The 16,034-nt window shown below is 38.2% G+C and overlaps 1 protein-coding gene across 1 annotated transcript in view; it reads right to left on the bottom strand.

The window, feature by feature from the left end:
* The window catches only part of SP2353 (EGF like, fibronectin type III and laminin G domains protein pikachurin), a 218,509-nt gene that overhangs the window by 38,950 nt on the left and 163,525 nt on the right, over window positions 1-16,034 (bottom strand). The window contains 1 exon segment of the mRNA XM_074105099.1: window positions 11,752-11,896. Coding sequence (XP_073961200.1) covers window positions 11,752-11,896 — 145 coding nt within the window.

Raw genomic sequence — 16,034 nt, 5'->3', positions numbered from 1 at the left:
TTGATACTATCCTAATTTTGATTGTTGGACACTGTCCATCAAGTTTCGATGTTTGGTGATGGTACTAAGTATTATCTTTATTATTTATCTTATTAAATTCCTGACCCACCGCCGAAGTTAACAATAAATTATCTAATAAAGTACTTGTAATGCTATGGCTAAGCCGTGGTGGCCTAGTGGTTTGACCTATCGCCTCTCAAACAGAGGGTCGTGGGTTCAAACCCGGGCTCGCACCTCTGAGTTTTTCGAAATTCATGTGCGGAATTACATTTGAAATTTACCACGAGCTTTGCGGTGAAGGAAAACATCGTAAGGAAACCTGCACAAACCTGCGAAGCAATTCAATGGTGCGTGTGAAGTTCCCAATCCGCACTGGGCCCGCGTGGGAACTATGGCCCAAGCCCTCTTGCTCTGAGAGGAGGCCTGTGCCCAGCAGTGGGACGTATATAGACTGGGATGATGAATGCTATGGCATCGCCTTTTCTGTTCAAAGATACCACAGCGGGTAACGATTGAGTTGACAAATGGCTCGATTGAACACTGCTAGGCAAATTTATTGATGATTATTCCATATTTACATTACAGTCTAAAACTATTTCAAAATTTACTTTAACGACAAGAATTTGTCTATCTATGTTGCGAGTGTGTATGCATAATGTTTTTTTTATGTATAGCGTAATCTATTCCGTGTATAATATATACATACCTAAATGTTTTAATGTAAACCTAGTATAGCGTAATCTAATCCTTTTTCTCTGTTGTAAAAGCTCGAAGGCGATCGCTCTGAAGCAATAAGGCTGTCTATCACTTACCTTGTGAGTTTTCTCTATTACTCATTATGTGGTTTTCAATAAAAAGCCATTGTATTATATTGTAAGCGTTCATTTACTCCACGTACAAACGGTTTTATGGAACGGCGTGTTAAAACTGTGAAGGTCTCAATTCATTTTTTTTAAAGCCGCGTTAATGGCATGGGTTCAGTGCAAACAGCCAAGGCGAAATAAAGAGAAACACCGGATAAACTCTTCACATAATGTGCTGATCCCACACAAGCGCTTAATTACGGCGGTGGACGAAATGGCTTTTTATATCGCCCTTAACCCTTCAACGCTCTAGGGGCTGATTCTTCAGAAAAGAAGGGGACTTTTCCTTTACGTTTATTAAAAAATCAGAGGTTTTCCTTTTGGGCTTTTGGTAACACTTGTTTGAAACTTTACAAGTACCTAAGTCGCACCAAATTATAGATAAATATCAAACCAGCCTTCAAATCCCCAGTTAAGTTAATTTCAGCTTGTAGAACCTTAATGTTACACGGCGTGGACATTAGGTTTCCGTTGACCAACCCAAAGTATTAAAAACAGTTTTTATTTATTCATAGTTAATTGATGGCTATTTATTAGACACATTTTCTACAGAATTTCAGATTTACATTTAACGAGCTGATAATTTCGATGCATTGGCTCTAGAATCTCGGATAGACTAAATAAATTTCAAATTTGGGAAGTAATAAAAAGGGCGTTGCGTTGTGTTGTAAATGTTGTAATGCACTTTAAAAGCAAATAAAAAGGTCAACATCGGAATGAGAAATAATAAGCTGTAAATTCGCACACACCTTCATTTTGGTGATCTAAAAGTTGTATCAACCATCACTGGAGCTATGGAAACCGAGATATTTCATTACGAAAAACTGATGTTTTTGACCTTTGGCCTTGAATAATTTACGGTACGGCATAGACGCGAGATTTTATGAGATATTTGAAACAACTTTTAGAACACCAAAATGAAGCTGTATAACAGTTTACAGCTTATTATCTCTCATTCCGAAGTAAAACCCCTTATATGACACAAAATTTGTAAAAAGAAATAGAAAGAAAGAAAAAACGTTTATTCGTGTCATTATTGCAAAAGTAGAAAAAAAACAACTAAAACATTACGTATCACGGTCACGAAATGATCCCAAATCAATATAATGCTACCCTTGTAATGCCATGACACCATCATGGTGGTCATGATGCCATGATGATTGTACCCCATGTTTTTAAATAAAAATTTAATTAAAAATGCTTTATTGCTGACCAGGATCCATGGTTTGATAGCTATTTGATAGTAATAATACATACCGAAGTCTTATTTTTAAGGGTTAGTATTGCATTCCCCTTAACATCAAATCAAAATAATCAATTAATATACATAGTATAATAATTATATCTTAAATGTGTAGGTCTTTATTATATTTTTTATTTATTTATTTATTATTAATTAATATACTATGTAAAAAAAATCTAATTCTTATATTTAGGTCAGCCGGAAGACGTCCACTGCTGAACAAAGGCCTCCCCCTTAGAACGCCATAATGAACGACAACTCGCCACTTGCATCCACCGGTTTTCCTGGTGGGAGGCCTGCCAACGCTTCGTCTTCCGGTTCGTGGTCGCCACTCGAGGACTTTCCCCCCCCAACGGTTATCGTTCTACTCGCGATGTGGCCCGCCCATTGCCACTTCAACTTGCATATTTTTCCAGCTATGTTCTATGTGTGTTGAATATTTAGATAACTACTAAATATTATAAATTAATATGATCATATCAAAACATCAACCTTAATTTACCATTCCTTTATTGATTTGGCTATGAATAGGCGTCGTCATTAAAGCAACGTAATCTGACCCCCTGTTGTTGACGACTTGTCCAAACTTTGTAACAATCGTTACAATGTCAATAACCAGTGGGTTTCGTTTTCGATTGACGAACTTTTACCGCCCACGGTTTGCGCCATAGCGATATGTTGATTAAAAATATATGTGGGCGAATGTAGGCGTACAGCTTTAGTGTTTCAGTAATGTCCGAAATCGATGTAAGGAGAATGGGTAAATTTGTATTGAGCTTTGTCTATACGAATGATTTTTAACTAACCCCCGACGCAAAAAAGGGGTGGTATAAGTTTGATGACAATATCTGTCGGTCTGTGATCGTAGCCCTCAAGCGGATGCACTGATTTCCATGCAGTTTTGTTGCGTTAAAGCGAGTGTTGGTTCTTGGTTATGTTTCATTAAAACTGATTCAGCAGTTTTTGAGAAATGGAACTTTGAAATGACAATGTCGGGAGTTTTTCAACTTTACCAAGTTGGTTATAATATATATAAGATCTTACGTTGTAGTACCTATTAGTACAGATTTGTTTGTTATTTGTGAAAGTTTGATTACCATAGCCTTCATATTTGTATTAATAAATATTAATAGTTATTAGTTATATTCTGTGTATCAAACACATGTGTATTGAGAATCCTAAAACTTGAAGAGATACACGATACATTAGTAATGCAACAATGGAGCGAAGTCCCAAAATTTATCATTTGCTTTCTTCCTGTTATTAAATAGTTCTAATCTGTGTACACATAATTTATTAAGAATCATAAAACTTGAAGATAGGTGCAGTCGAGTTCATAACCTTGTGAGCAAAAATTTGATCAAAAATATCCGAACACGCTTCTACGGCGTTAACTTAGGGTCGTATTCAGATATTTTTGATAAATTTTTGCTCACAAGTTAATGGATTCGACTGTACTAGGTATAGGATAATCCAGGTTAAGTATCAGTTTTTATAGTTACAAGTTTAGGGACCAAGCTTTGTTTTTTGTGTCAAGTGTTGCCAGAACGAACATTAAGCGGATCCGTTAAGGCCTGGTCCCTCTATTAGACCAACTGGCACGCGAGATGAGAAAACTTTGAGCGTTTCACATTACCCAACTACGAGGGTAAAAAAGGGTAATGTTAACGCTACTGTGAGTTCTTACTCGGCTGAAGACTTGAAATGTTTATTTATAACTCATTTAGTCAGACGTTACTTTGAGTTCAAAATTTAATTAATCATCATTTCAGTCTAGTCCCACTGCTGGGGACATGCCTCCTCTTAGAATGAGAGGGCTTGGGCCATAGTTCCCACGCGGGTCTAGTGCGGATTGGCAACTTCACACACACCATTGAATTTCTGCGCGGTGTGTGCAGGATTCCACACGATATTTTTCTTCACCGCAAAGCTCGTGGTAAATTTCAAATGTAATTTTGCACATGAATTTCGTTAAACTCAGAGGTGCGAGCCGGGGTTTGAACCCAAGATCCTTACACTTGAGAGGCCATAGGTCAAACTGCAGCTTTTTTACAAACTTTTATTTAGTTTCACCTGTCCCGTTGTCTGTCTGTCTGTAGTCAAATCTTGCAAGTTAATTTCGACTAACATCCAGTAGTCGGATTGTCTTGAAATTTGGCATACTTCTGTAAATTGCGTGACAATACAATAATCTGGTAGCGACATCCTGGTAGTCCGGCCAGGATCGTCTCCGCAGGACGGAACTCTTCAACGGTTCATTAACCGTATGCCATACTTTATACCAAATGTTTAGTAGCAATGAAAATTTGTCTACAAAGTTATTTACTGGGTTTATTTCTTCGTAAAGTACAATAATTACAATAAAGTAGTTTGACAGCGAGAGAGACGTGTACTCGCTGGTATTTTCAGTCAGGTATGGCCATTATATGCATTATACGTACCTATGCCATTGCATCGACTTGAAATATGCAAATGTAGTTTGGATGACAATGCAAGTACAGTCAAACAAAAAGTACAATCAGCAAAAAAAGCTTGTACTAAAAATTCTTTTTTTACCAATAAACTACATTTTGTATTTTTTTTCTGTTTAGTGGGCTCGATTCCCGGCTTGGACAGGATATTTTTGAAAAAAAACTGAATGTAGTCCAATTTGTTTTTAAAACGAAAATGAAGACTTATTTAAGTAAAACCGTCTATCTCCAATACTTTCCTTCCATGTGGCATATAGCCATAGGACACCCTGTAGGTAGAGTATAACCCAGAATTTATATGTATAACTAACTCTAAGCCTTTCTCTCCAAGGGCCCAAAATAACATCGACATCAAAGTAGACTAAACAGCCCTCGAGATTTGAAACCTCTCGATTGCTCTCGATCGGTGAAATTTAATATTAACGAATAAATATTCATTTTCTATGAGACCATTCGACGTTTCATTAAGGATAAAACTCGTTCAAATTTCAAGTTTCAATTAATTTTTAGTAATGAGAGTCATATTGATGAAATGTAGTTATGGTATTTATACTTGAAGATAGGGATTGAATTGGCAATTACTCCACTGATAAAAGTGCAACTTTTTAAATTCCGATGATGATGATAGGTGAATAAAAATAATTTTGAAAACTAGGGTATTTCGACTAAAAGTTTTCTTTTTGAAGTAAGGATCCCTAAAAATATGAAACGCGTAACATGTTTCACAGTGCACGACTCAAAGTCGTGAAGTTCCCGGCAGGTGCAAGTTAAATACGCTCCGTAGTTGGTGAATTCTCGATTAGTTACCGCTACGTCGATGTCATGATCGAAGTTTTCTGACAAGCTATCTGAATAATAATAGAGACGGAACCACAGTATTAATCCAATAAAGCTTGTCAAAACCGACAGAAAAACGGCCAGTATTAATTATCTAAATAACATACAACCTCTCTCAAACATTTGTTGTTGTTTCTTTAAAAAAATATGGCTCTGTCCATTGGAGGACAATTTTGCCAATGTCTAGTAGTTTTTGCCGTTGTACGGTAAAAAAAAATCTAGAAAACGAAATATGACAGCTAATGGTGGATGAACGATGACAGCGCGAATCTTTGAAACATTTAATTGACATACTCGTATTCTACCTCATATAGGTAGAGTCATCCACGATGACGCGTGCCGTGGTTCTTATTACCATGTCATTAATGTCTAATTTTGACAAAATCACGCGTTTTCGTGGATGGCACTAGGTACAATACGCTACTGTGTAAGTTTTAGAATGGACAGTGAAAAAAAGGGATTAAAAAAACAACTCGCTTTAAAATATTAGTGTAGACTTTTTTGTTGACTCTACTCTCGATTCTGAACAAACGACATTTAGGTTTTAAGTTATTTAATTAAAATCTTGTGTGAGTATAGGAAAGAGCAAAATTCCTTTTAACCCTTAAATTTATATTGTACACCACAGCGACTATCAAGACTATCTTTTTGTATTTTTTTAATGTAGAATTTTTTGGACTATAAGGTACCGACGAGGCTTGAACCATGAACTTTTTTCAATTTTCTCAATTTAAGGGATATAGACGAAGCTGCCAGTAAGAGTTAAATACTAACAACATCTGACAACTTTTGCGTTCAACAGTTCAACTCTCAACCCAAATGTCTTCTAATGACAATTAAAGGATTTTTAATTTTCAGAACTAATCGGCCTATTAGCAAACGAATCAAATTTAACTAAAACAATGGAACGCAGAGGATAATACGAAATTCCACAAAATTATGATCATTTTACAACACCGCTTTGGTGTAGGGTGACCATTTGTCCGAATTTCTGCGGACAGAGAAATTGAAAGCACCATAGTATAATATTGTTTCCCATAATATTCACTAGTAATTAAAACAAAGAACCGGCCAAGAGCGAGTCCAACCTATGCACCGAGAGTTCCGCACATCTCTAAAAAAAACTAGACTGCTGTTTCTCTCTTAGTCCCCATACTTTTTTCGGGCTTATATCTGTTAAATATATGTATGTATGTATGTAAACTCTTTATTGTACAAAAGAAAAGAAACAAAACACAATTGACAAACTGAGATACTTGTACAAAGGCGGACTTATCCTTTTAAGGGATCTCTACCAGTCAACCTTTGAGTAGATGAGAGGGAGTAAATGTACCGGTAGTTATCGCAACTGACATTGGCCCAAGCCTTAAGGCCGCCATTGAGGGAATAAGAATAAGTACCGGTAGTTAAATTATACTGCATTATCAACTAATAATAAAAACCTAATAAAAAAAGTATTAAAACCTTCCTTAATTTTTTACTAAATATTTTTTTATTTATTCGATACACATAAAAATACATAATAGCAATAACATAATCATATACAAAAATAAAACATTAAACATAATTATAATAAAAAAACAGTTACTTATACAATAAAAAAATGATTTTTTTACTTATTTATTTTTTATTTTTTGTTGTTGTAGCGGCAATAAAAATACAAATTATGAACAAATTTCAGCATTCCACATATTACGGTTCTCGAGATATAGCCCTGTATAGATGATAAGAATTAGAAGTAGTACCGGCATGCGGAACCCTAACAAACTTTAAATAAAAAAAGATACAGATCTAATTAATTTCTGAAATTTTTAATCTGGGCATTTTCTAAATAAAAATGTTGTTCCTAAGTAGTTTAAAATTTTCCAATGGTCACCTTACTTGGATGCCGATGTTCGGCGACTCCTTCCCTCCTTATAAACTTAATTACTTACAAAATATCTAATTCAGCACCATTGAAACTTGTGCCAAGAATTGCGGGAATTCGGCGAAACTAATTTGGCCACAATTTCGTAAAGGAAATAAAGGACAAAGGGTTTTTTGGTTCACTGAATGGTATAACGCGGAACGCTTTTGGCGAGAAGCAATTTAACCTGTATTTTTCCTATCTTTGTGTTCGTCCAAATATAACTGACATAACTCGCAATGGACCAGAAAAACAGCTGACTCCCTGCCGTTAAACTCACACACACGAACCAGGCACGACACAAAACAAAAAAAAACACCTAAAGTAGGGGGGCTACTACAAAAGTCGAAGTGCGTATCGTACCGTCCCTCTCACTCTCGTATTAAATAATATTAGCGTCAGCAGGACGGCAATATACGAAGTTCGCATTTTGCACTTCGTATTATAGGGCCTGTATTTAACCCTGATGCGAAAAGAGAGGTGTGAGGTGTTATAAGTTTGACACCGCCTGTCCGTGGCATCGTGGCTCTCAAATAGATGGACCGATATCGATGCGGTTTCTTTACGTGAATAATTTCCTTGCTACGTTTTATAACAATCAGTTCAGCCATTTATTGTAATGACAATGGCTGGGGTTGTGAACCCTCAGTGCAGGAGTCTGATTCGCATTTGGCTGCTTATTTCTACTCTCACTTGAGGATCTTCAAAATCAAGCCTATGTTATTAGAAGTAGCGATTACAACTTTAATATGGATAAGACTAGTACATGTAAGTATTTATTTTTATCCAAAAGGTGCGTAATAAATAGGGTCTATTATGTTTGAGCAGTAGCTCTTTTATAGACTAAAACAAATTTATTTCCATAATATGAAGATAATACGTAATTTAAATGCTTTACAGAGACTTTCGATCTAAAAGCATTTTTCAAGAGGTAACTTTGGATTTTTTTTATCGAATAAATCGAAAGATAATGTGTTTTGAAAGCATTCATATCACCGGAAATATCCTCAATAATAACATATATAATTTCTATTGTGACGAACTAAACAGATAAAGCGGAAAATGGTAAGTTAAGTAAGGCACATTTGGCTCTTTTCAGCGCCTTAATTAGAATAAAATATGTTTCTTTACATTATAGTTTGTTACAAGAATAACGTTTACTGAATTAAATTATCTATAAGATTGCATTGCGGTAAGTAAGTAAATAATAAGACAACTGCAAGACCACAAAAACAACATGATATCTAATAAATAAATCTATCTCTCTATCTCACCAATCACACTAGTCATATCCATATTAAACTTGTAATCGCTACCTACTTCAAATCCGCTCTCTAGTTATTAAATGTCCATGGGCGGTGGTGATCGCTTTCTGTCAGGTGACTCGCCTGCTCGTTTGCCCCCTGTCATATATATAAAAAAATGTGCAATAACGCAAAATGAGATAATGAAATATATCACATGAAAAAAGTTGTTTGTTTACCCACAAACAATAAGTCCTCCGCTTTTTACTCTCGCTTTAATAAATAACACTGGCGTTACCTACTGTTAAAGCGACTCCATCACAACCGGCGCAGTAAATAACCCGAAAACTCATTTAATTATGCAGCTTTAAGTCCCGCTTCCGGTGCCAAACGAACAGAAATTACCTTTATTGTTTAAAACTCAAACAGCAAGCGCGCTGAATTCAATTCTCGTACAGAATTAAAAATGAATGCAAAACATATACGAGTAGGTACCTGTGGAGTTAAATTGTAGAACAAAGGAGGGTTGTCGGAAAAATATCACAGTCTCACATAATGGGCTAAGGGGCTATTGCACCACCCATTTATTAATTTAATTTGAAAATAAAAGAGACGGCATCACATTTATCCGTCAAATAAATTTAATCAATGGATAGTGAAACAGGGGATTAGTGTCATATTTTTTTTTACTAATTAGTCCGTCGGATATATTATCAGAAACACGGGTGGACGCCGTGTTGACAACAAGTGGACCCAAATTGAAAATACAAACTGAAATATAGATGCACAAAAACCAGAAAAGTGTATTATATACACAACATGTATGTATTTTTATATACACAACAAGCTGAGATATGTGGTGCATAGGGGAAATTCGTGTCTGTACCGTTCTCCAGCAGAGGTGTAGCGGTATAGCACGCGGCACGGAATGCCGAGGACCTGGGTTCGATTCCCAGTGCTGGTCTTACTTTTCTGGTTTTTCTGTGCATCTATACTTCAGTTTGTATTTTCAATTTAGTTTTTACGGGAATTTGGAATTGAAATAAAAAATACAAAAAGATTCCAAAAAACCAATCTTAACAAGTGGACCTCGCGTGGTCCACGAATTTCCTAGTAGCCACTATGGCGGCGAGCAGCGGGCTGTCACCGAGTGCTCCACTCGCCGTCCGCGCGTGGCAACCCGCGAATGAGGCGATCCGATGACGTCCGTCCCAAGGGTGGCAGCAATACAGTGGGTGGCAGTAAACAATTTTACAGGTGGTAGGACCTTGTGCATGGTCCGCCCGGATTGCTACCACCATCTTGCTCGCTAATCCTGCCGTGAAGCAGTAGTGCTTGCACTGTTGTGTTTCGGCGTGGAGAGTAAGACAGCCGGCGCAATTACTGGCACATGAGGTATCCCATCTTAGGCCTCCAGGTTGGCAACGCATCTGCAATAGCCCTGGTGTTGCTGATGTTTATGGGCGGTGGTGATCTCTTACCATCAGGAGACCCACATGCTCGTTTGCCATCCAGTCGAATAAAAAAAAAATACTCCATGGCAGGATCGCACTTGGGCTCGGTAAAGACATGAGCTGGTCCGTAGTGAAGTATCGCGAAGGTCACTAAATTCCTAGGCTTATCCTAAAATGGCGCCATTTCATGATATTATGCCTAAAAGTTGTGCCTGAGAAACATTACGGCAGATTGATCAGAGCAGCGCCATTCGTCGATATTCCTAGCTCTATACCGGGCACATCGTGATATGCCGAAAAAAAGATAAATTTAGGTAGTTACGACGAGCGAAGCGAGGAGTGGTTAGTGTGAATTGTGACCACAACGCATGAGCCGGGTGAGCGAAGCGAGCGTGCTGCGGCAGCGGCCGGCGAAGTGCCAGAACCGATATGGCGGCGTTTCATGATATGCCTAGGAATTTCATGATCTGCCTAAACTGGCCAAATTATGAAATGGCGGCGTTTCATAATATGTCTAGGAATTTCATGATCTGCCTAAAGATCACTAAGTAAATCGTTAAACGGTGAGTTTTGAACGATATGGCGGATGTCCCTTAGCCATTGGCGCCATTTCACGAATGCCTAGGAATATCGTGATCTGGCGGATTTTACGTTCGGCCGCCGACAGATAGAAATAAAGAAAATACATTTATTCACAATACGTTAATAGTATTAAGTACAAATAGACAACACGTAGGATAGTATGTGTCATTGCGGTTGTGAATCGGACATGGTACATATCTACGCCACTCTACGCAAACGAAGATGCAGAACAAAAGTAAGTTTAGCAGTATAAGCACCGGCAACCCTGAACCTCTCTAGCTGAACTCTAGCTTTTATGGATCCAATTCAATTTCATATTTGGCCCACTTTCAACGAAACAACTGCTATAAAATTGCGTGCAATAAATTACTAACGGGCTGCGAATTCTTCAAAGGAAAATATGGAGTTGTGAAACGTTTATTATAATTCCCCTTCAGCAATTTAAATGCTGAAAAGGAGCTTCTCTAGTTACTGAAGGAGAATTTTATAGCTATTTATAACTAATGTTCGATTGTACCCACATAGATACTACGAGTAATAATAATAGGAATAGAAATGAAGATATACTCGTATTGTGTGTGACCGACCCACGTTTCGGTTTTGGAAATCTGCTTAAGATTTTTAAAACTGAAAACATTTTCCAGTAGTTCGGACGAGATTCGAACCTGAAACTCCTGGCCGTATGCGCCAAGAAGTCCTGCCACAAAGCTACCAGGGAACCCGACAAACCAAACGCCGCGTCCCGTTCGACGCGACGGATCGGAGCGACGAATTCCCGTGCGGCGACGACGCACTACCGTATGGTTTTGCTCCGCATCCCAGTTCGGAACTACGGTGCACGACGAACCGCATTTTATTTGTTTCTTATGTTCATTTCTATGGCACTCAATATAGCATACCCCGCGACCCGCACCACATCGTCGTCCAGGAGTGCGAACCGTCGTGCGATTCGCACCTCCGCACAGAGAGATGGAGCTAGTGTGTATGGGGTTTATGTGTACAAATCAGGAGTCTACAGTACAAAGATAAAAAGCACAGCACCGTACGCCGCTGCGATGTGCGGAGCAGTGTGAGAACCGCCTTAGATTGGAGTGGAGGAGCGAGGCTCTTCACGTCCGCCTTTGCTAAGGCCAACCCTATTTTAGACTGACCTTAGACCGTCCCCGCACTCGTTTCCCGTTGTTCAGCCGCAGCCAGGCGTCCCAGCGGTGTCGGTACACGGAGATGACGTTCCACCGGCCGAGGCGGACCGGCTCCGGTGAGCGAAGGACCCCCGCGCCGCTGCCGCAGTCGAACCTGAATAAATAAAGATAAATAAACATCAATTGCCTTAAGACCGGCGGACCTGACTGACAGGAGGAATGGCGACGGATTGTAAAGCTTGCCACCACCCCTGATGGGACGACCACGACCACTCTGCCAAGAGTGTGACGACGAAGAAGAAGAAGCCTGAAGACTAGAGCCTTCGATCAGTGTGTGTTGCCAGTGATGACTTATGGCTCAGAGACGTGGTCCTTAACTGTTCGCCTCTTGGAGAGGCTTAGAGTCACGCTACAAGCTATGGAGAGAGCTAACCTTGAAGTTTCTTTGCGCGATAAAATCCTGCCTGAATACGGCAATTCGCCAATGATAAATCACCGACATACTAAAGTGATCTTTAACATCGATCTACATCCCAGTCATTATATTCCGTAGGTATTTTAAAAACTATAAGATCTGCAAATTAATTCCTTCCAAAAAAGTCTAGCTGAATATCGTTAACATAGCAATAAGATCCTACAGCCCATTCCGTTACCAATTCCCTCGAAGCTTAAAAAATTCGTATTCGACGACCTCAATTTTCCAATTTAGGTGTAAAAAAGTTATTTAAAAATTTCAATACGCCTTTTAGGGCTGTCAGCACAGACTGCACTTGAGTTGTAGAAGGTGGAGGGTCAGGAAATAATAATTAACATCGTCATCATCATCTTCATTAAGCTCCGTAAAGTTCCGAATCCTCTGAAGTATTTGTTGTGCTAGTAAAAACTTAATACCATACCTTAATACCATACTTTAATACTTAATACCATACCATAATAATAACGTAGTATCTTAAAGTTTCATATATTAGTTTTCATTATTAGTATTCAAGAGTATTTTAACAGATAGATATAGATAGTATTAAAGAGTACATTTGAAATTTACCACGAGATTTACGGTGAAGGAAAACATCGTGAGGAAACCTGCACAAACCTGCGAAGCAATTCAATGGTGTGTGTGAAGTTCCCGATCCGCACTGGGCCCGCGTGGGAACTACTGCCCAAGCCCTCTCATTCTGAGGGGAGGCCTGCGCCCTGCAGTGGGACGTGTATAGGCTGGGATGATGATGAGGTGGCTTTTGATAACAATTGATTGTGCGGCAGTAGCGAGGACAAAATATTTTTATCAGCCAACCCTGTGAGTGAGAGGAGCGTGAATTAAGTAGATGTCTTCCAGGTCTCTGGAGCTACTACGAATTCGAATCGAAAATCGAAGTTCGTATCGTAGCGTCCCTCTCACTCTCGTATATAATATTATAAGCGTCAGCAGGACGGCAAATTACGAAGTTCGAATTTTGCACTTCGTAGTACAGGGCCTGAGTTTGCTATAATACTTGTCATCCTCATCCATCACTGATGTCATGTAAGTATTTAGGGAACCTGTTGAGAATCGAGTTGTGAACACGCCATGCCACTGATCTGGGAGCTTCAATATTTAATTTGATTATGCCTAATTGAGATAATTAATAGATGTTGCTTTCAATTTCACCTTGTCCTGAGAGAAGGTATGTTTTTGACATATAATAATATGGGATATATGGGAAATATATGGTGGGGAGACCCACTTGCTCGTTTGCCATCCAGTCGAATAAAAAAAAAAAATATATAATTTACTGAATCAAGCCAAGCGTTACTTTACGGAGGTCCATTTCAATCAACTAGAACAATTACTTTGCTCACCCAAGAAAATACATTTATTTAACGCCATAAAACAACATAGAACAAATAAAGACATACATGACGCTTAATTCGAACTCAACTAGAGCTCATCCTCAGAGCAGCAAAATCGTTCACCATGTTTTCAGATATGTTTTGTTGTATAACGTTTTAAACTTGAACATGAAACTACCGTGAGACTCACTCATACTAAATATAATACCCGGATAACTCACGTCTTTAATCGAGTTTAGCTGAGTCGCGTTGCTCCGAAGACGAAGGGCTACGGATTAGCCCGAAACATGTCGAGCTAAACTCGATTTAAGACGTGAGTTATCCGGGTCATTATATTTAGTACGTTTTAAACTTTCGCGATTCTCACTCATAGCATGTAAAAATAGCGTGATAAGTCCCGTATATGGTATTTTGACTATGTTTTGTTGTTCTGAGGATGAACTCTGTTTGAGTTCGAAACGCGTCAACGTTGTGTGGTAGTGGTGGTAGTTGGGTTTGTGTGATGTGTTGCGGTCTTACAGCGTGGAGGCGGAGGTGCTGCATGAACATACATTTTGTTGCATAGACTAGTTATCGTAAGGTCGCGGGTGAGAAAAGTAAGTATTTTAATTGTTTTATAGTGGTTAGAGAACCTGACTATGAAGCTTGAGGTCCCGGGTTCGATTCCCGGCCGGGTCCGAAATTTGCATGAATAATACGAATGTTTGTTCTCGGGTCTTGGATGTTTAATATGTATATAAGTATGTATTTATCTATATAAGTATTATGTTTATCCGTTGCCTAGTATCCATAGCACAGGCTTTGCTTAGTTTGGAACTAGGTCAATTGGTGCCAAGTGTCCCATGATATTTATTTATTATTATTGAGGAGACCCACTTGCTCGTTAGCCATCCAGTCGAATAAATAAAAAATATTATAGTTCATTGATAAGGACCTTTGCAAGTAATGTCTGATTCAATACATTTCCCAAATTAGAAACAAATCTTCTTGACGAATAATCAAATAACACACCCTTACCAACAAAAAGTTGGAAAACCCCCGACTTTGTCACTTCAAAGTTCAATCTCAAAAACGGCTGAACCGATTTTGATAAAGCGTGTCTAACCACTATCGCTAGAAAACCGGCTTTCATATAAAAAATCGCATTCAAATCGGTCTACCCGTTTAAGAGCTACGGTGCCACAGACAGACAGACAGACACCAAACACACATAGCGGTCAAGCTTATAACACCCCTCTTTTTGCGTCGGGGGTGAAAAATATTTTGTATGGTGAGTTACTCAAGATTAGTCAAAACTTTGCCGCTTAGCTCGTAGCAAAACGATGCTCTACGCCGTAGCACCGTGCTACGAAAACGTAGACGACGAAGCTATCTCTCTCTTTCTAACTCATATCGCGACGCCATTTTTACGATAGCGCTTTCGCTTTCATATTTAAATAATAACGGTCTAACTTTCACACGTTTGAACCCAAAATAGGAAAATTTTTAGAAAATATTACTAAACTTTTTGTTATAGGAATAATTTGGAAGAGGTAATAAAGTGCAAACTCTGACTTCCCTATTTGTAATCGCTTTTTGTATTTTTTTGTCATTTTAACATTTAGACGACCGGATATCTCAGTGGTTAGAGGACCTGATTACGAAGCTAGACATCCCTGGTTCGATCCCCGATCGGGGCAGATGTTTATTGAAAAATACGAATGTTTGTTCTTGAGTCTTGTTTGTTTAATATGTATATAAGTATGTACGAGTACTTATCTATTTAAGTAGGTAGTTATTTTTATCCGCTGCCCATTACCAATGACACAAGTTTTGCTATCTTTGGGACTGGCAGGTTTTTTTATTAGGGGACGATTATGCATGAATTACATATATATATCTGTCACTCAAACGCAGCTACGTTACATGTATGATAGAGGAGTAGCAAGTTACAAAGTTGTATTACATTAATATGGACCTTCACAAAGTTAGAATTGCAAAAAAAACATAATATTAGCACAGGTTCTGAAGTAAGTCTTAAGAATACAAATATCATAAATAATACTACTTTTTTAAGCTCCCTTGCCAAATTGTGGTCGTTCAGAATACTTTACAGATTTAATAAAGACCATTACGAGATGTTTCTGGACGCTGGAATTGGTTGTTTTTAATTTACTGCAAATGTTTCATAGACTTATAACAAAGAAACACAGAAGGTCCAATAGGAAATATGCACAACACAAATTTTCTCTTAAAATAATTTAACGTGAAAACAAAACTGGAAAATAAAACGAATGTAAAACCATCAATATCTGTTTAAAAATAAAGAGGATACGAGAGAATGAAGTTTGCATTCCATCTCTTTCTAGAAAAATGTAAGGGTAGCAGCCTTAGAAAAATTGCCCCCAAAGCATGGCGTTTAAAACTATTGTAAAAAGATGCCTCATTATAAGGACATAACATCATGCACAAAATTTTAACTCTCT

Source organism: Choristoneura fumiferana, chromosome 22, assembly GCF_025370935.1.
Source record: "Choristoneura fumiferana chromosome 22, NRCan_CFum_1, whole genome shotgun sequence".
Classification (NCBI taxonomy): domain Eukaryota; kingdom Metazoa; phylum Arthropoda; class Insecta; order Lepidoptera; family Tortricidae; genus Choristoneura; species Choristoneura fumiferana.
The sequence above is the reverse complement of the archived record's forward strand: the minus strand, read 5'-3'. Positions and strand labels throughout refer to the sequence as shown.